Source organism: Canis lupus, chromosome 2 (genome assembly GCF_003254725.2).
Source record: "Canis lupus dingo isolate Sandy chromosome 2, ASM325472v2, whole genome shotgun sequence".
Lineage (NCBI taxonomy): Eukaryota > Metazoa > Chordata > Mammalia > Carnivora > Canidae > Canis > Canis lupus.
The window spans coordinates 77,609,689-77,631,244 of NC_064244.1; the positions used below are offsets into that span (position 1 = coordinate 77,609,689).

At 41.3% G+C, this 21,556-nt stretch overlaps 2 protein-coding genes and 1 long non-coding RNA gene across 7 annotated transcripts in view; 1 reads left to right on the forward strand and 2 right to left on the reverse strand.

The window, feature by feature from the left end:
- NBL1 (NBL1, DAN family BMP antagonist) overlaps positions 1–21,556 on the reverse strand; it is a 62,543-nt gene that overhangs the window by 29,294 nt on the left and 11,693 nt on the right. The window lies entirely within an intron of this gene.
- MICOS10 (mitochondrial contact site and cristae organizing system subunit 10) overlaps positions 1–21,556 on the reverse strand; it is a 34,449-nt gene that overhangs the window by 660 nt on the left and 12,233 nt on the right. For all 4 annotated transcript variants that reach the window (XM_049106486.1, XM_049106503.1, XM_049106496.1 and 1 more), the window contains exons 2-3: positions 3,395–3,442; positions 2,080–2,189 (exon numbers count right to left, since the gene is read on the reverse strand). In XM_049106486.1, the coding sequence (XP_048962443.1) occupies positions 2,080–2,189; positions 3,395–3,442 (158 nt within the window). The remainder of the gene's footprint in view (positions 1–2,079; positions 2,190–3,394; positions 3,443–21,556) is intronic.
- On the forward strand, positions 576–14,675 carry LOC118353989 (uncharacterized). Of its 2 annotated transcripts, XR_004813779.2 has the most exons (3): positions 576–764; positions 6,490–6,643; positions 11,089–14,675. It is a non-coding gene; the product is annotated as an uncharacterized LOC118353989 (long non-coding RNA). The 2 variants fall into 2 exon arrangements; XR_007408799.1 differs by lacking the exon at positions 11,089–14,675 and having other exon boundaries at positions 6,490–6,866.

Here is a 21,556-nt window from a genome sequence, read left to right on the forward strand (position 1 = left end):
AAAGAACAGAAGGCAAGGCACCTAGGAGGGCCTCGCAAAGGCACAGCAGGCACTCAACAGACAACTACCATAAAATGACTACCTTGAAACAGCCCTGTGCTGTGCTCTTCTCTTCAGAGAATGGAGGATGAGCACACAGGGGCACAGACTCAAGTCCAGGTAAGGTTACAAGGCCATTTTGAAGCAGTACATACAAGGCTGTTAAAAAGGAACAGTGTTTTCCACAGTAGCTCCCAGCCATGAAATGTATGATATGCATATAATCACCCCTGAGCCATCATCCATGACAACTCAGTTTGAAACAATTAAAACATTCTGAACAAAGAAAAGACCTGAAGCTCCGCTCCTGTCCTTTCTGTTCTCTCCCCAATCCAGCTGTCGTGCCAAAAAAAAAAAGGGTCCGGGAGCGGTGGAAACTGCCTGTCGTCGGCTGCGCTGCCAGGCAGCTGCGCCTCTTCTCACACTGTCCCTATGATGACCCCACCCGGGCGCTGGCGCAGCGATGGCTCACTAACACGGAGGGCGGCCAGGCCTCCTGGCCAGACAACTGCCCCCTGCTCCAGTTCTATCTCTGAGCACACGTAGGCTGGTGGCTCGGCCGGCAGTTGGCGACCTGAGCAGGTTCTATGACAGAGGCTACTGAGCTGCGGTGGGTCCTGTCGGTGGAAATTTGGTGACCCTTCTGGCTACAGCTCTTGACCAGAACTGGGACAATCCATTGTACCACATCTTCCAACTCCACTTGTTATTATGGTGCAACAACGGTAAGTCAATCACCCTTTCTGGGCTAGCCTCACTACCACCAACATTCTTATTGGTATAGCACTTCACAGCTTAAAAACATTTTCACAACAAATTCTCACAGCAACCACGTAGGCAGGAATTATTACTTTCGTTTTACAGATAGGAGACAGAAACTCAGAAGTAAAAACTCAAGATCACATAGGAAGCAAGTGGTGGGTGGCCCAGGACTCAAACCCCAGACTCCCGGCTTCGGGGCCCTTCCCACCAGCTCCCTGCTGCTGCCCAGATCAAAGCAACTAACTCTAGCTCAAGGGTGACCCAGAAAGGAGATGGTTTTACACATCCAGGCAACAGGATGCTCTTCACTGAAGCTGGTGTTGCTACGAAGAGTAGGCCTTAGTAAACCCAAGGCCTCAAGCACATCTAATAGGATATATAGTTTACTTCACTCATTCATTTCATATTTATTTGAGTGTCTACTTTGTTCCAGGCCCTGGGGATACAAAAATGAATACCACCCTGTCCTTGAGCACTTGGCCTCCCATGATCCTTTCCCCCAAAACCCACAGTAATCAATCATCTAACGTAAGGCAATGGGGAGAACCTCAGCAGATGTGCTACCTTCTCCCTGTGGAGGTGCGTGCTACAAGTTTTCATCTTGTCCACATTATTAAAAATCCATCTGTACACAAGAACTTACAGTCAAGAACCCACCCTCCTCAATAAAAAGCGGAATAATGTTGAGTCCCAGCTGTCTTTAGGTTTAGCCTGAGCATGTGTGAGCTGTTGACAGGGCACTCAGATCTTGAACATAAATGCTACTTACAGATATTTAAGACAAATCTACTGTACGGTGATGATAAACACCCAGGCAGGTTCATCAGTTCCACTCGCTAACATAAAAGTGTATAAGTGAATGCACAGGTACATCTCAAAGTACAGTGGGAGGGAAGGACTTCAGGCACCATATCGGTGTTAACATCTCTAAAGGTCAAAGAGCAATTAGGAGCTTAGTGGTACTATGATCACACACCTAATTTATTAATTATATGTGCTCTGAAGAATTCTTCAAGGACTCTGGAGAAATTCTTTGCTTTTAACAGAAAGAGAAATATTGAGATGCCTGGGTGGCTCCGTGGTTAAGCAACTGCCTTCAGCTCAGGGCATGATCCTCAAGTCCCAGGATCGAGTCCCACATCAGGCTCCTTGCATGGAGCCTGCTTCTTCCTCTGCCTGTGTCTCTGTCTCTCTGTCTCTGTGTCTCTCGTGAATAAATAAAATCTTAAAAAAAAAAAAAAAGAAAGAAAGAAAGAGAAATATCAATTCTGTACGTACTTTGACATATTTTCCATGTAGAAGATATGGAGCCTGGAAATCATGCTGACAGTTGGAGTAGGCCATTCCCAATCCCATGCCAGAACCAAAGGCTAATGGCCACATTCTTCCTAGTGAGCAGAAAAAGGAAAATCCCAATAGGGAACCATTAAGAGAAGATAAAGCTTTTTCTGTGGCTTAAATCCATTTGCTTAGAGTTCAAAAAATATTCAACATGCATCCTATTGATGACTACAAGACGCCATACATTTTTATCGATATTTAATCAATAGCTAAAAACCAGAAAAGGGAGCCTATTAGTGAGTTTACTAATTTAGCAAATATTTACCAAGTACCTATGCTGCTAGGTTCAAGGTCTTAACAAGTGGTGCAGGACAGCCCGGATGGCTCAACGGTTTAGGGCCGCCCTCAGCCCAAGGAGCGATCCTGGAGACCCGGGATCGAGTCCCACGTCAGGCTCCCTGCGTGGAGCCTGTTTCTCCCTCTGCCTGTGTCTCTGCCTCTCTGTGTCTCTCATGAGTAAATAAATAAAATCTAAAAAAAAAAAAAAAGTGGTGCAATATGAAAACAGTGGACATGGTTGAACCTTTGAATTTTTCTTTATCTATTCTAATCATTTGCTTATTCTAACTAATTTCTTATCAGAAATACCACCTTTCAGTAAGGTGCTTGAATTTTAAATGGAACCATGTGAACTTTGATTGCGGTAAGCCATAAGGCTTATTTATGCCAATACTATAAATGACTGTTTTGTATCAGCACTGTGAATTAATTATGACTCTCTAATGTATTCCCCACTCATTCTTCACAGAAAGGGGTCAAAGTGACCCCTCTGGCTTCTGTTCAATAGCCAAACCTTCAGAAGTTCTTCCACAGAGTGAAATGGATATTGTCTGCCCCTTGCTTAGGAGAATTTCTGGCCAAAAAGCATGTGTATTTCTGGTCCACTTGTTTTTATGACCAGCAGGACTCTCATTTTCAAGTTCCTTTAGAAAAGATTATAATTAATTAGAAATATTTGTGCATGCAGATTTGGCCAAATGACTCACTGGCATAAAGTACAGGCTTTTCGGATGATATCATATTGAAGTTATCAGGCACCCTGACTCAACGCCCAGGGGAACTCTGGAGGTGCCCAACCCATTCTGACCTCTTCAGAGTCCACATTCTCTGCCTAGCACCTTTGACAGTGGCCTACCTAACCCCATAAATGGATGGGTGGCAACCACAAAGCTGTGTCCTCCAGAAGTGTGCCTGTTATGTATGTATGCACACTAGAACATTATGCTGAAAAGGCAGTAAAAGTCACACTTACTTTTAAAGAAGGTAAGTGAGAAAACAAGTCCTAATCCAAAACCAGTACCTACAAAGAGGGAGGAAAAACATGTTAAGTCTTATAATAGTAATTTAACAAAAGTAAAATGAACATTTCATAAATATGAACATCTGTAAAACAAATTGTTTCTTAAATAATTTGGTACTGAATTGATTTTCTCATTTCTAACCTTCTTATCACAGAGGCTTTATAGATGCCTTGGGTCCTTCTGCCTATAATAGAGGATAGAAACTTTATTCCCAATTCTGTCTAGACAAGTCTGGCAGGGTAGGGGAATGAGCCAAGAGACAGTTCTTGAGTAGACGCTCTCTGCTCCACTTACAAATAGCGTCTGGCTTCTTGGGCTCTCCTAGCCATCTTCCTTAGGGGTGCCAGAGACAGAACATTAGATAAACAATGCCGACTGGAAGTTCCCCTTGTCATTTTAGCATTTTGAGTGATGGCTACTTTTTGAGGAATAGGGAAAGGAGTGATCCAGAACATTCCCAAAGGCTGTCGCATGTCAGACACAAGTCAGAGTAACCAGACAGAGGGAAAGAATTTCCTCAAAAGCCCCAAATGTGGAGATCAATTCCCTTCCCTTGTTTACACTCATACTGCATTTTCAACCACTATCGGTCAAAATAAAAGAACAAATGCAAGCGTATTATAATTGTCTGGCAGAAAAAAAATTTAAATACCTAATTTCAGTCAAACATCACAGGAACTGGAACACCTGGGTGGCTCAGTGGTTGAGCGTCTGCCTTTGGCTCAGGTCGTGATCCCAGGGTCCTGGGATCAAGTCCTACATCAGGATTCCAGAGGGAGCCTGCTTTTCCCTCTGCCTATGTCTCTGCCTCTCTGTGTCTCCCATGAATAAATAAAATCTAAAACAAACAAACAAACAAACAAAAAAACAAAAAACAAACAAACAAACAAACAAAAAAACACCTCACAGGAATCTAAGCTTGTGGAGGAAAAAGACTAGATCCCTATTTTTACCAGTATTTCTCAAACTTTGGTCATCCTAGTGCTGCCATCACAATTTTTGCTAAATCTACACCACCTTCACAATTCATCATTTTTTTTTCTTTAAAAGATTTTATTTATTTATTCATGAGAATACACAGAGAGGGGGAGGGGCAGAGACACAGGCAGAGGGAGAAGCAGGTTCCATGCAGGGAGCCCGACATGGGACTCGATCCCAGGTCTCCAGGATCACATCCTGGGCTGAAGGCGGCGCTAAACCGCTGAGCCACCAGGACTGCCCCATCTTTTTCTTTAAAAAAAGAAAAAGAAAAAGAAAATCAATGCACGTATTTAAATAAATGAATTTGGCTTGAACTTAAATAACATTGGTGTAATTATAGCTTTGAGCGCTAGTTATATCTTTTTCATAAGATGTGTTAAGATGAATGTAAAACCATTAAAAGATTTTTTTTTGTCTATGGTACCATTTTAGGGCAAAAAAATAAATCACCCCTGGTACTGTAGCGATCAATACATGTCCCAAACTTTGAGGTAAACTCATTTTTCCATTATTGAAAAAATAAGTTATATATATCAAGGAAACACACCAAGATCTGATTATGTATTTTTTCTCCAGACTTGACCATTGCTTTCAGACCTCAGAGTATTGAGGCTCTTTATATAAAGCATCTACTCCAGAGTCCAACTGAGCCCCCAACCAATCTCTTGATAATTAAGCACCACCAAAAAATTCCAATTCTCACTTTGCCTTAATAGTTTTCCAATTTGTGCTGTTGGAATTCCAAGAGCTTCTTCCCAGTCTAACCATGACTGTAGGCTACTGCAGTATAAACATTCAAAGTACTCCCCGGTCAACCAGCCTAACCTCTGCTCCAAACACAGAACTTCAGCACAAGTAAGCAAGCCAAGTCACATAATCATGCAATCACCAAGCTGATGGTGGCCTGAAGAAAGTATTTATGCAACTTACTCAGAATGATTTCTGATCATTCTCTCCTGACACGTATATGGGGCCATGGTGTATGTTTCTTTCCTATGACTGAATGCTATACAAATATGAATTTTAATTAAAAATCATTACTTTGCCCTGTCCAAAGACCCTGCATTAGGTTTAGTGCCCAACTTTGAAATGCAGTATCTGAAAATCACTAAGGTCACCCTGATTTCTGTATAATTTATAATCTGGTGGAAAACTAGTCAGTTTACAGACCACAATAGTTAACTCTGTTCAAAGCTAACATCATCTGAAGGAAAAGGAACATTTTTGGTATTTCCCATGAGTACCCACCATTCTCTCCCCTTCCCACCCCCAAATTCTCTGTCAAACCAAATGACAACCTGATACAGGATTATCCCTTATTTTTTCCGATGCAGAAAATACTTTGCTCAGGGATACTCTGTTTAGTTAGGGGTATAACAGTGAACGGGGCCAAGGTCTGCCAGACTCCAAAGCCACTCTACCCACTATGTCTTGACACTGGCCCTACAATTTCAACCCCGAAACAATCACTATCCTCCCAAGGGAAAATTGGAGTGTCAAGATTTCTACTGCCAGTGAAGATAGAGCCAAAAACCAAACTGTGCTTCCCACGCAACAGCCCAGAACGCTCGGCAACCAGGGCAGTAACAAGTCTGCACAAGGCCAAAAGGGCTTGTTCAGATTCATTCCCAAACTAATCCTACTGCACACGTCACAGACACAAGTCCACCTGGTAGGTGAGATTCCAGAGCTTTAGAGAAATGCGAGCTATCACGATTGATACTCCTTGGTGAGAGAGAATCTGCTGTTCTCCGGTTTATAAAATGGCACCGGGTTCAATTTCAAAGCAACATGCCTCACCCCCTTGCAGCTGGAAGATGAGTAAGACAGTAAATTGGTACTAGAAAATGAGGTAAAGGATTTGGACTGGCTTACAGATTTCAAACCAGGCAATGGGATGGGGAGGTAGGCCAGTAAAAACATAATGGCTTACAATCAGAGCTTTTGGTCTTCTCCATCTGGAAGGCAATTTTTTGGCAAACAAATCAAAAGCCCAAAAGGAAAATATTTCAGCATTTTTCTTGTCCCTCTGACTCCATGCCTGTCTCTCCTATTTTTCCCCAAGGAAAGAAAGCTCTCTGATGCTCAACTTTTCCAAGTAGTAGACCAAGAATGATGGTAACCCACTGCTACCAGCATCGCTCACCACGGAGATGAGAAATGCTTCAACATCACTCAATACAGAACAAGAAATCTTTACCCTAGACACTTAAGCTCAGGTATATACCCCAACCACCTGGTTCTGCTCCCAGCAAAGGCAGCTATCTGCAAGTCTGAGATCCAAATCCTAGGTCAGACTAACCAATAGATGGAGTGTGCTCTGTGGTGTTCAACTGGGCTACTACCTCTTCAATTCTGAAGAGTGATCCCCCCTCCAACATCTTTTCTATATTTTTAAGACACAAAATAACAAGACTGTCCTCTTCAGAAGAATAGAATATGGAAACTGATTTTTCAATGCCAATGTTTTACTTAAACTTAGCTATCTCGGTTATTTGAGAGATTAGCAACCTGGAGCCACTGATGAGTTTCACAGGCTCAAGTTCTCACATGCTGGATTTGTTTTAAAAGGCAACATGTTGCTTCAAAGAAAGTCCCACCTGATCTGGGGACACCCACTCTGCAGCTGTTTCCACTAAAGATTGGCACCTCTAGGCCACGTTTAAACTTTGTAACAATAAAACATGAAAGGTTTGTCTTACAATAAAAACAAACCAACATGGAAAAGAGAAGAGTTTTCTCCGCCTTTGGCCACTTTTTTGTGTTGTTGCATGACAAGCTCTCTTAGAGGAAAAAAGCCAAAGGAAAAAGTACAAAGCATTTTTCACCTTCCCTGGAAGCAAATATTTAACTATGAATAAAGTTTATATAACTTTGCCTTCCCCCTACTCAAGCCTGTTCTTTTGCTCCATGCTGTCTGGAATGACAAATAACCCTACAGGAAAGAAATGCCTGATTATAGGTACACATCTTCCTCGTGGCAAAGTCCAGTTATGAGGGGAAGGAGGGGGGCAAGGCCAAAAAGGAAAAAAAAAAGAGGAGCCTTATGGAATTGACATTAGGCAAGGAGCCCATGCTCCGAAACCATTTCTTTTGGAGAGGAAAAAGAATTGGCACAAATTCTTTCAAAAAGAAATTACTCCAAATCAATCTAACCCTGCACTTCCCTGCAAGCTTAGTGCCCAAAAGGACATCATAAAGCTGGCTAGCAGAGAAACAGATTTTTAGGAAGGAGCAATCCCTTAACAGTTCATCTGATACTATTTTTTTTATTTTTTTAATAATAAATTTATTTTTTATTGGTGTTCAATTTACCAACACAGAATAACACCCAGTGCTCATCCCGTCAAGTGCCCCTCTCAGTGCCTGTCACCCATTCACCCCCCGCCCTCCTCCCCTTCTACCACCCCTAGTTCGTTTCCCAGAGTTAGGAGTCTTTATGTTCTGTCTCCCTTTCTGATATTTCCCACACATTTCTTCTCCCTTCCCTTATATTCCCTTTCACTATTATTTATATTCCCCAAATGAATGAGAACATGTAATGCTTGTCCTTCTCCAATTGACTTACTTCACTCAGCATAATACCCTCCAGTTCCATCCACGTTGAAGCAAATGGTGGGTATTTGTCATTTCTAATGGCTGGGTAATATTCCATTGTATACATAAACCACATCTTCTTTACATCTGATACTATTTTAATAACAAAACAAGAAAGAACTCACTCCCACTAATGACATGTAAAATACATATAAAATATTGCCATATCTTATGCCCAACTGGATTTTGTAACAAATTTAAAAGAAAAACAACCCAAAGCAGTACACCCATGTGTGCCTTAAGCTTTATTCTATGTAAGAAAGGGGAGGAAATAAATACATGTTGATGGCCATTATTGTGACATGTGGACAATTTCTAGTTCCAACTGTATTTAGAAAAAAATCTTTGCTCTTGCCATACCACCTATCATAAAGCTTTATTTCGCTGCAAATCATTAAGAAGCAAGCATAATCAGCAAAAATTAACAAGCAGGCTACATAATCTGATTGCAGTCTTGGGATGTGAGCCCCTACACAGAACAAGTTGGAGCAGTACATGCTCCTGAGGAACCGACTTTGTAAAAGCTGCACTTGCCAATGGACTTCCAGGCAAGGAGGAGGGACTCATTGTTTGCAGAGACAGAGAAAAAAAAAATCCTCATAAAGTCACTTAGAAAACATTTCTATGAAAGATCACAGGGGGGAAAAAAGACCATGGGCCCATTTTATTTATCAATAAGTTATTACAATAACTAAACTCACTCCAGCTTATATTTAACGTCTTACTATTTTTTTATTTTTTCACTTTTATTTATTTATTTTTTAAAAGATTTTATTTCTTCATGAAAGACACAGAGAGAGGCAGGGAGAGAGGTAGAGGGAGAAGCAGGCACCATGCAAGGAGCCCGATGCGTAACTCGACCCCGGGACTCCGGGATCACACCCTGAGCCAAAAGCAGATGCTCAACCCCTGAGCCACCCGAGCATGCCTAGGTTTTTTATTTTAATTCCAGTATGTTAACAGCATACTAACACTATTGGCTTCAGGTGCACAATATAGTGATTCAACAATTCTCTACATTAGTACTCATCATGAGAAGTGGACTCACATGTCACACTTTAAATAAAGCTCCTATATTCATAAGCCTAAATCACAGTAATCAATGCTAAAATGTGATCTGTATCTAAAAATTAAGTGAAAATTACACAGCAACTCCATCGTAATTTCTATACCTTAGATCAAAATGTATGAGCAAAAATTTAAGTACCACAGCAATGGGCAGTTTTGTGAATATGAGAAGCTTCAGGAATTCCAAGCAAGTTTTTCAGATCCCTAGAAGCCATGTGCCAAGCAACTTTATCCTTAAATGTCGAAAAGAAAAGATAAAGGTCCCAGGACACCTGGGTGGCTCAGTGGTTAAGCGGCTGCCTTCAGCTCAGGGCGTGATCCTAGAGTCCCAGGATCGAGTCCCACATCAGGCTCCCTGCATGGAGCCACCTTCTCCCTCTGCCTATGTCTCTCTCTCTCTCTCTCTCTCTCTCTATCGCTCATGAATAAATAAATAAAATTTTAAAAAGAAAAGATAAAGGTTCCAAAGCAAGGAGGGCTTTAGTCTCCTGAGTGGCCTGGCAAGAGAACTGGTGCCATCACAAGACGAGCCCACGTCAGCCACTGTTGGGCAGCTAGCTCTCTGACCTCATGTTCATTATCTAACACCACCTGGCCTCAATCCGCTCGGCCATAGAGTAAAAACAATCTCACAGGGTTACTGTAGCAGGAAAATGGAAGGTATCTTGGCAGTGTCTGGAACAAAATTCAACAAGTGGTAGGTAAGCTGTTACTTCTCTAATGAAACTCAAAATAGGTCAAAAGTGTCATGTAATAGTTAATCCTCTATTAAAATACAACCCACTGGCTTGCCTAGGATCACACTGTGGGTGGAAAGTCACAATTCCCCCCACCGCCAACTCTGCATAGGTATCAGCAATTTTTTATAGGAACACCTCCGGTTTTGACACACATTTTTTTAAAAATCAAGGATTCCTTCAGACTCATGACTAACTAGAACATTTTGCTTAAAATATGATAAAGATTTTCCTAGAGCTATCTGGTGTTTCATATTTATGCTTTGAATGTGGATTAATATCAAACTGATCTATTTATAACGGGCATGCTTTCCTGTTCAATCATGTTTCGATCAATGCTATTAAAATCATCAAATGCATTTGTTATGACAGAACAAATAAGAATGTGCTTTTATAGAGACATACCCTTGGGACTGAGTTTAGTGAGAATTACATTTCCAAGAAACATTCCTGATTTATGAAAGATGCTCAGGGCCCAATTTATGAGGGGAAAAAAAGTTTTAAGTCCGCTCCAAACTGTGTTACTTAATGCTCTGAGGCAAAGACAGATTGTCCCAGGTGTCCATGTGTAAACGCCAAGTCATGTGAGTTAACCAGGAAAAGTGTGCCGGACCAGAGACCCAGAGATGGTAAATTCAGACTCTCAAAAGTCAACACTGCTGCAGGGTATATAGGAAACAGACTAAGAAGGTGGCTGTTTTACAAGACCTCCACCTTCCTGTGGCTCTCCGGACTAGACGGAGGCTGGAACATCTGTAGGAATTTCTCGAGTGGACGTCAATTCCCGGGATTCTGATCAGAACAAGCAAAGCAGTCAGCTGAAAGTAGTAAAGATAGGGAAGGTAAATGTGGAAGTCATTACTGGTGTGCTCTGCTTCAAGAAAGGCCCAACTCACTAAAAGGGTCCTTTTAAATGACTGCGTGTAGCACATGATCCAACTTACAGAATTCTGACAGCCATTCAACTTTTCAAGAATGCATAAAAGAAGAAACAGGTTTGGTACACATTTTCCTAACATAGAATTAGTTAATAAATTCACATGTGGGCATAGCATGCAGGAAAATGAAAAAAGGCTCTGAAGACCGAGGGAGACTGAAAAGAGGGAGACTGAAAAATACACACAATTACTAAGTTTCAATAAACACAGTAAAAGACGCAATGCATTACATTGATTTGAGGGGAGGGTGTTTGGAGGAACTAACATTTATAGAGTGTCCGGCACTGTATTATGTTTCTAAATATTATTTCATTTGACCCACAGAAGCACCTTGTAAGATGTACTATGATCCTGTCTTCCAGAAGAGGAAACAGTTCAGTGGAACTGACTTACCCAAGTACACACAACTAAAAAATGTAGAATCTGAACCCAGGCTGTCTGACTCCAAATCATGGCTCTTTCCTATACAAAGGGGTAAACTTCATGGAGAGTTGAGCAGAGCAGCAAGGGCAACTGGTCTAATGTTACATATTAATACCAAGCATTTTCTACGCTTGTAGCAGGTAGTTTATGACTATGTTACTCTTCAGTCACTCAAGAAAATAATAGAAACCACAGGAGTTTGACTTTTCAGGAGCGGTAACAAAAACCTGAAATTACTCAGAATCAATGAGAAAGAGTCAACAACTCAAGCTGGGAAGTACTTCCCTCTGTGCACCGGCTGTAGAGCAAATGACTCCAAATGGGCTGAGAGCTGATAAAATGGATCTAATTTCATCCAAACTGCTCAAAAGGGTGTCTTCTAGCGAGTTCCTTCCCTTCCAACACTCCCAATCCCTCTAGCCCATCCCCATTCATACAGTAACTGGATTCTCATCTTTGGGAAAGGAAATAGAGAAATCAGGGATTCAGGATACCCAAAATGTACATCATTATAGCAGTTATGTTGTTACCTACTCCTGATCCGAATGAAAAATTCAGTGGCGAAACAAGAACCAATAATTTCTTTTCTTTACACATTTACTTGAGCTACACTTATTAGCATTTATGAAGTAGAAGGCAAAGGTGTTTATTCTTTGGAGGTGGGAATTGTTACTCAGTGGTCTATTTCAAGTGATAAGGTTGTGTGGACTTGGGGGTAAGACAGGTTAAACGTGAATGAGAAGACCGGTTAGGTAACTTATTAGTTGTGTCTCAGTCCTTGGGCAGATGATAGAACGCTCCCAGCATCTGTTCATATGGAAATCAGGAATACTAAGAGCTCCTGCCCCAGACTAGGGACCAGTGAGGGTGACACAGCAGAATATGTGTAAAGAGTCTGAAGAACTGTGCATTGCGCATAGTAACTGTGATCCCCTTCTCCCAACCAGCCAAACCATCCTGGTGGGTCAGAGGAAGGATGGGGGAGAGGCTGGTAAGATTTGTTTCAAGAACAAATCAAAAGTTCAAATATTTACTGAGTGCTGTAGGGCAAGGCTACAGGGGTTCAACAAAGGTCAGAAATGAATAAGACAGAGCCTCTTCTCTGGGGAGCCTGTGATCGGGGAAGGATAACAAGTCAGGGACCCAGGAAACTGACTGGGACAGTCTTCTGCTGGTCCAGAGAGAACAGGTAAGAGGAACACACTTAGCTGGGAAGATTTTTTAAAATACTAATGAGGGAGGTCATTTGAGTTGTCTTAAAAGTAGACTTTGAACAGCCCTAGTTTGTGAGGAAGGGCACATGGCTCCATCCAAGGCTCACGGGGAAATTTGGGGGACTGGTGGGGGAAGGGAGGCAGTCTGCCTGAAGCTTGAGGTGTGTCCTAGAGAGGAGGTAAGGCTAGAGAGGGATTCAGCCCATTCTGAAGGCCCTAAAAACATGATGGCACTGAATCTAGTAGGCAAGAGGCTGCCCTAAAGAGTTTTTAAAAATATGACTGAAGCTGTGCTTTAGTAAGATTCATCTAACTAAGGTGTGTAGGATCACTTGGAAAGGAAGAGACATTTTGCTGGCAAAATTTACAGGACTTAACAACTGATTAAATGTGTGTATGTGGATCTGGGGTTTGGGGGCTGCAGCAGGGCAGGCTGTCAAAGAAAATGCTGAGAACTTCTATCTGGATAACTAGAAAAACATTGGTGCTATTTATAACATTCATCAAATAACCTTTTAATACCACAGTCCCTTAATCTAAAATATAACTGGGTTTATAAAACTGTAACATCTGAGGCACCTGGGTGGCTCTGTCTGTTAATCATCTGCCTTTGGCTCAGGTCCTGGTCCCCTAGAGTCCTGGGATTGAGCCCCATGTCGGGCTCTCTGCTCAGTAGGGAGCCTGCTTCCTCCACTTCCTTCCTGCTTTCTCCCCTTCTTCCTCTCCCTCTGCTGTTCCCCCTGCTTGTGCTCCCTGTCAAATAAAGTCTTAAAAAAAAAATAAAAAAAAAAAAACCTGCAACATCCAGGGGCACCAACTCTCAGTTGAGTGTTGAACTCTTGATTTCGGCTCAGGTCATGATCTTGGGGTCATGGGATTGAGCCCCATTCCGGGCTCCGGGCTCAGCTTGGAGTCTGCTTGTCCCTCTCCCTCGGCTCCTCACCTCCTCCCCAACTCAGGGTCAATCTGTCTAAAATAAGTAAATAAAATCCTTTAAAAAGGGGAACATGTACAATGTTTTCAGGAACACCACACAACATTTACTTGAAACACATTCACTAAACGCTTATGCTTCAGTATCCCATTATCTCATTTAATCCTCACCATTAAACTTCTTTTATTAGCTCCATCTTACAGGCCAAGAAACTGAGACTCAGAAAGGTTAAGTAACTTCCTCCAGGTCACACATCTGGGATTTGAACCCAGGCAGCCTGATTCCAGAGACCTGGTCCTTGATAGTCCGCTCACAGATACACAAAGCTATTATGATAATTGACTACCTAAAGTAAACTAAAACCTTCCCAAATTTGTCCTGACCAATACTATGTTGTGAGCATTTCCTTAATCACACAAGCTGAGTACCTACTGTGTGCCAGGTGCTATGGTAGGCCCTGCAATCGCTAGGTTCACTGTCCAGTGCTGGAGCCAACTGATCATCAGAGACTCCAAGGGCAAGGTACAACGATGGGAACAGGATGCATGAAAAGCACTGAGAAGGATGCCCAAACCATTCTGGAGGGTTAGAGAAGGGGCAAGGGAAATGCTCCCAGGAGTTCCACGTTGCCACATTATCCAGCGTGAGGGAGACAGAGCATGAGTTTTTCAGGCCACACTAAGGACTCCGACCTCTGTTGTAAGCAGCAGGGAAGCAATAAAGGGAATTAAGCAGGGAAACAATATATCTGATGAGCACTTGACAAATGGGGGCAGATGTGAAGAGACTCCCATCAGAGATGGGGGTACTGCAAGGCAAGAGCCATCACAGTAGCTCGAGTGGGAGGCAGGTCCAGACCGCAGACTCTCCTCTGTCCATCTACTGAAAAATGTCCTCTTACATACTGTAGTCTCTCAACAGCCCTGCCTCAGCCTCTCTTGTTATTCCCTGCTAGGCAGCACCGACAGGGACAGTATGAGGGACGGTATTTGAGGTGAGCAGCACAGGTTCCGCGTGACTCTGGCAGGAGATGGGAAGTGCTGAGCAGTGGGAGTGACCACACTCAGTGATGATTCTTAGATGATGGATCCTTAAGACATAGTCATGGAGGCACGTGGGTGGCTCAGTGGTTGAGCACCTGCCTTCAGCTCAGGTTGTAATCCCAGTATCCTGGGATCAAGTCCCACATCGGGCCCCCCCACAGGGAGCTTGCTTCTCCCTCTGCCTATGCCTCTGCCTCTCTCTCTGTGGGTCTCTCATGAATAAATAAAATCTTAGAAAAAAAAAAAAAGACAGTCATGGACAAAGGTATAAAGAGATAAAAGGGGCTCAAATATTTGAAGAATATACCAATGGTTTTGAATTTCAGGTATCGTTGGTACAAATGGGAATATCCCAAATCAGCATTTGCAAAGGTATTGGAAGGGTTCACCTGAATTTCAGGGCCTTATATGAGTAAGCAACATTTTTTTCTGCTATTCAAATCTGACTCTAATAAGGGGCCCAAGCCTAGGCAACAGCACCCAGCTGACTTTATATTCCAGTGGTACTGTACTATCTTTCTTATAGGCATCATTATTGACAAAGCCCCATAAATAAACTTCTCCAAGTCACTGGACTTGCATATGTAAAGAAACCAAGAATTCAATTTTCATAAACTGAGTAAAGAAAAAAGTCTTCTAACACAGAAGTTATGAGCTGAAATAAAATGAATTTCAGGTTGTAGCGGGAACAAGAAAAATAAGCTGTGATTTTTTGAGGGTCACGGCCAATATTTTCTGGGAATTCGTAAGATTGGTAGCATATATTCTAATGTCAACAATATATGACTACAGCAGCAATATACTGTATTTATGCTTCTAATCAGAATGGGATATTTATGAGCTCACGAATTCAGGGTTTGTCACATATAGGTCTATACTAAAACAGTGAAACACACACACACACTCTCACACACAAACCCTACAACTAATGGATCTCAATTTAATCATTTGAGATGATGCCAAGAAAGTGGCAGCTTTCTTAGGACTGCTTCCTAGTAAAAGGTGAATTATGTTGCTTAAATCATTCACTTCAGTTAATCATTTAAAATCTATCACACACAAATTCTGAGTGGTTTACATGTGCAGGTCCTGACAATCAGAAACATTTGTTCTAACTTGTAAACATTTGTCAAAGTCTACAAATCTGTCAACAATTATGTCAGTGTTACAATAATTATAAATTATCCTAAGCATTCTAATGCAGCTTTATGTTGGATAAAGAAACTTGACATAAACACACTGGATTTCAATTCCTCCCGTATACAATGTTAACTATTAATCACACAGTTTTAAAATTCTACCTGAAGAAGACACCCAACTGAAGCAACTTTGGAAAGTCTGTATGGTTTTTAAAAAGCACTGCGATCTGCTCATTCTGCCAGCCGTGCCTCAAACCATCTTGCTACTCAGCTCTTCATCATTCATTAATATTTTTTAAAAGATTTCTGTTTATTCATGAGAGACATGGAGAGAGGCAGAGACACAAGCAGAGGGAGAAGCAGGCTCCCCATGGGGAGCCCGATGCAGGACTCAATCCCAGGATCCCGGGATCATGACCAGAGCCAAAGGCAGGCACTCAACCACTGAGCCACCCAGGCGTCCCCGTCATTCATTAATATTGACTCATATTCTTGTATTCCATATTCTTCTCATATGCACACATGTGGTGTTTCTTTTTAAGGCCTTAAAAATAATGGGCTATTTTTTTTTTTTTTAAACAGAGATAGAACCAGAGAGCATAGCAAGGGGAACGAATAGCAGAGGGATAGGGAGAAGCTGGCTCCCCCCTGAGCAGGGAACCCAGTGAAGGGTGTGATCCCAGGCCCTGGGGATCATGGCCTGTGCTGAAGGCAGACGCCTAACCAACTGAGCCACCCAGGTGCTCCGGGTTACGCTTTCTTTAAAGTCATTCTAATTATTCTGTTTGTTCTTTTTTTTTTTTTCTTCATTTCCCACCTCAATTTCAGTTGCTGAAAGAGTATGTGCATATAGATATATGAATATATGACCTGTGTTGTGTATTAGTCTGAAAGGCTGTGGCAGGGGAGTCATAGGGAGTAAGAAGTTTAGAGAAGTTACATAAGCCTAGGGCAAGGTTTCTCAACCTTGACTACAGACATTGAGGGTGTACAATTCTTTGATGCTATTCTGCGCATTGTAGAGTGTTTGGCAGCATCCCTGTCCCCTACCTACAAGGAGATCAGTAGCACCCCCACTCCTCCATCCCCTATATAACAACCATACAAGCCTCCAGAGATTGCCAAATGTCCCCAGGGGGTAGGAGGTGATGGTAAATCACTCCCAGTGGAGAACCACCGGCCTAGGGGTTTACAATTTATGAAGTGCTCTCACATCCACTTATATTATCGTATCCTGAGCCTCATCAAAATCATGTAGGGACTAGCATCCCAAGCATAGAGACGAGGAGGGGGTCAGTGGGTAGAGCATGTGACTCTAGACCTCAGGGTCGTTGAGTTTGAGCCGCACACTGGGTGTGGAGCATACTACCCCCCCCCCAAAAAAAAGCAAGTTTACAGACAAGGAATTTGAGGCTCAGAGAGAGCCAATAACTGCCCCAAGTCCATGTGGCTCTTCACTATCCCACACTGCTTCTCCAGCTCAAGACCCTCAGCTGCCTTATCCTTAAGTTTATGAATTCATGGAGGTTATTTGACTGGGGCCTTCCAAGGTAACAATGGGCCATCACATCCACCAAGAGCAAACTCATTAACAGGTCACCCAAAGAGAAACTCCATTAACAAACACCAATATAATTTCAAAGTTGGCGGAAAGCTTAAAAAGATTTTCACTTTATAAAGTACTAACCTGTTAAATAACAAAACTAGATCCAATGTATTCATTTAAAGATTATTCAAAACCTTCGACTAAAGGAACCAAATGGACTCCACAGATAATTTTTTTTAATTTTAAAGATTTTAGGTTTAAGTAATCTCTACAACCAACATGGCTCAAATTTACAACCTTGAGATCAAGAGTCTCATGTTCCACCAACTGAGCAGCCACATACCCCAAATAACAATTTTTTAAAGACAGAAACTATTCTTTATTTGCTTACATTAAGCAAAGTTGATGATCCTCCTTATCTAACATCAGAATTCCCAAGAGATAATTTGGATTAAGTTTATTGTTTATCATTCCATTTATATAAATAGGATTATACATCATGCATGATGTTTTACAGTTTGCTTTTCTCACTTTATAATTATCAAGGACACCATTCTTTAACAGTGTGTCTTTTTTTTTTTTTAAGATTTATTTATTTGCTATTTGGGGAGGTGTGAGAGAGCACGAGTAGGGGGAGGTGCAGAGGGGGAGAGAGAGGGAGAATCCCAAGCAGATTCCCCACTAAGCACACAGCCGGACCTGGGCTCGATCCCATGACCCTAAGACCATGACCTGAACTGAAATCTAGAGTCAAACACTTAATCCACTGAGCCACCCAGGTGCCCCAACAGTACGTGTCTTTTAAATACTTTTTATTGAAATGCAACATATAGAAAGCTGCACAATTAAGTGCACCACTTGATGTATTTTCATAGCAAAAACCCCCAACGTACCAGGAGCCAGAGCAAAGCACAGAAGATTACCAACATCCCCAGAAGCCTGCCTTGTGCTCCCTTATCCAAAGCTCTCCATCAAGAGCAATCATATTCTGACTCCTACAAGTATAGAGTAGTTTTGCCTGTTTGTATAGGCAAATTTCTATAAATGGAATCACAGTATTTTAGCCTAACACTTGTGAACAGTTGTAGGTTGTTCACTATCATTGCCATAGAGTATTCCATCATATTGGTGTATCACAATTTACTTATTCAGTCTCTTTTGATGGGCATTTGGGTAGTTTCCAGTCGGTGCTATTATGAATAGTGTTCAATGAACATTCTAGTGCAAGTCATCTGGTGAACACATGTATGCATGTCTGTTGGGTAGATACCTGGGCATGAAACTCTTGTGTCACAGGGTATACAGACGGTTAGCTTTAGCAGATACTGCCAGTTTTCCAAAGTAGTTCACCGACTAATATTCCCACAGGCAGTCTGAGTGTTCTGGTTGCTTTTATCCTCACTGACATGGTACATTTTTCATCTTTTGTTTTTAAATAACTTTTGGGGTATAATTTAGTAGAATGAAATGCAGCCACTTACAGTCTTTGACAAGTGTATATACCTGTGAAACCACCTGTCCAGCCATGAAACACAACACTGTTGTCATCCCCAGAAGCTTCCTTGTGGCTCTTTGCAGTCTACCCTTCCCTCCGCCCTTTGCCCAGGCAACCACTTATCTACTTTGTCATTACAGATTGGTTTGCATTTTCTAGAATTTTATATACAAATGGCATCACATAAATGGAATACTGTAGGGGTGCCTGGCTGGCTCAGTTGATGGACCATGTGACTCTTAATTTCGGGGTTGTGAGTTCAAGCCCCACACTGGGCAAGAAGCCTACTTTAAAAAGATTTTTTTTAATTTTTTTAAAACAACACAATATACAATCTTTTGTGTCTAGTTTGTTACTCAACATAATGATTTAAAAAAAAATTTCATGAAAGACAGAGAGACAGAGGCAGAGACACAGGCAGAGGGAGAAGCAGGCTTCCCACAGGGAGCCTGATGAGGGACTCGATCTTAGGACCCCAGGATCACGACCTGAATAGAGGCAGACGCTCAACCACTGAGCTACTCACGTACCCCTCAACATAATGATTCTGAAAGGTATGTATGTTGTTGTATGTATTAGTGTTTGTTCCTTTTATTACTGAACAGTCCACTTTATGGATAGTCTGTATTTTGTTTACCCATTCACCTGTTGATAAACATCTGGGTTCTTTCACATATGGGGGCATTATGAGCAAAGCTGCTATGAATATTCATATATAAGACCTTGTGTGAACAAAGGTTTTTGTTTCTCTTGGGTAAATACCTATGAGTAGAACTGGATGACATAAGAAACTACCAAGCAGTTTTACAAAGCGGTTGTACCACTATACAACCCCATCAACGAGAATTCTGGCTATTCCATATTCTAGTCAAATTTTAGTGTGGTCAGTCTTTAACTATTTTTTTTTTTAAAGATTTCATTTATTTATTCATGAGAGACAGAGAGAGAGAGAGAGAGGCAGAGACACAGGCAGAGGGAGAAGCAGGCTCCATGCAGGGAGCCCGACGCGGGACTCGATCCTGGGACCCCAGGATCACGCCCTGGTCCGAAGGCAGCTGCTCAACCGCTGAGCCACCAGGCGTCCCAGTCTTTAACTATTTTAATGGGTGTGGGTTCAAATCTCCTTATGATTGAAATTTGCATTTCCCTAATGACCAATTATATTTAATGTCCTTTCATGTGCTTATTTGTCACTAGTATAATTTCTTTTGTGAAGAATCTTATCCAACAACAACAACAAAAAAAGAATCTTATCCAACATTTTACCCATTTTCTCAAATGGATTGTCTTCATACTGTTAAATTTAAGAGTTCTTTATTTATTATGGGAACACATCCTTTGTCAGATGTATGTACTCCAAATATTTTCTCCCTTTCTGTGGCTTGCCTTTCTGTTCTCTTAACGGTGTCTTTCAAAGAGCAAAAGTTTTAGATTTTGACCAAATCCAGTATATCGATTTTTTTGTGACTCTTATTGTGACCTAAGAAATGTTTTTTGAACTCAAGGTCATAGACATTTTTCTCCTGTATTTTCTTCTGGAGTTTTTATAATTTTAGCTTTTACATTTAGGTCTGTGATACTTTAGAGTTTTGGGGTTTTTTTTAAAGATCTTATTTATTTATTCATGAGAGACACACAGAGAGAAGCAGAGACACAGGCAGTGGGAGAAGCAGGCTCCCTGCAAGTAGCCTGATACTGCACTCCATCCCAGGACCCCGGGGTCACAACCTTAGTGAGCCAAAGGCAGATGCTCAACTGCTGAGCCATCTAGGTGCCCCTCTTTCGAGTTAATTTTTACACATGACAATGAGGTTCATTTTTTTTTCTCTATATGGATACCCAGCTGTTCTAACACCATTTGTTGGAAAGATTTTCACTCCCTTGTAAAACTCCCTTCTACTGATGGGTCTATTTCTGGACAGTGATCTAGATGTATCTCTCCCTTCTCCAATACCCAGGTCTCATTTACTGCAGCATTACAGTAAGTCTTAATTTCAGGTAATGTTACTTTTCCAACTTTTGTTTTTCATTTTAAAAACTGCCCTGGCGACTTTGGATTGCTTACATTTTAATGTAGATTTAAAAATCAGCTTCTCAATTTCTATAAATATCTCTAAGCCTTATTTTTCCTGCTAGAGAAAGAGAATATAAACTTCCCCACTGAGTTGCCAGGAGGGTAAAAAGGGGTAATATGTTGGTGTACCAAGTATGGTGGCAGATACCAGGCATTCATTTAATGTTAGCTTCCTCTCTCTTGGTCTTTAAATAAACAAGATCCAATCTAGCAATGCCCTCACATTTTACTAGTGGGTCAATGGCCACAGTGAAAATATTACCACACCAAAAGACTTTTATAAGTAAATATTTGTATTTTCACTTGGATTCAATACTGAAATGCACTTGCCAGAGAAAGCAATTCAGCATATTTACTAATAAACTCTTTCAGGCCACATTTTAGGAAAGCATAAAACCACAGCCAGAACAAAAATTTAAATGTTTTCAAGTTCCATATACGGCCTAATTACATTATTCTATAATACTAACAGAAAATTCTCCTCTAGCAAGATCACAATTTTCCATTATTCATATTGCTGCCACAAATGGAAAAAGTATTTTTGCTCTCAAAAACTGTTTAGAAATACATATAACAAAATATGGCTACTAACTCAACAATTAACATGTACTAATTTGAAACCCAAACCTATAAACAGCCAAAAACCTTTGAAGTATTTTAGTTCGGCCTAAGTGATATCACCCCATGAAATGGAGACATATCAGTTTGCAAACACAGGCTACCAAAAGACAATTTCTGGTGAGCCACCAATACTTTGTGGTAAGCCACATTTATCAGATGAACTGATATTTAAAGACAAACAATAATTTGCTTTCTTTTTCCATGACCTTATTCAATGGCTTCTTTCCATATAGTATTTTTTAACCTGAAAACGGCCTTCACAATTAATTTAACTACACTCAATTGATTACTGGATGAATACAC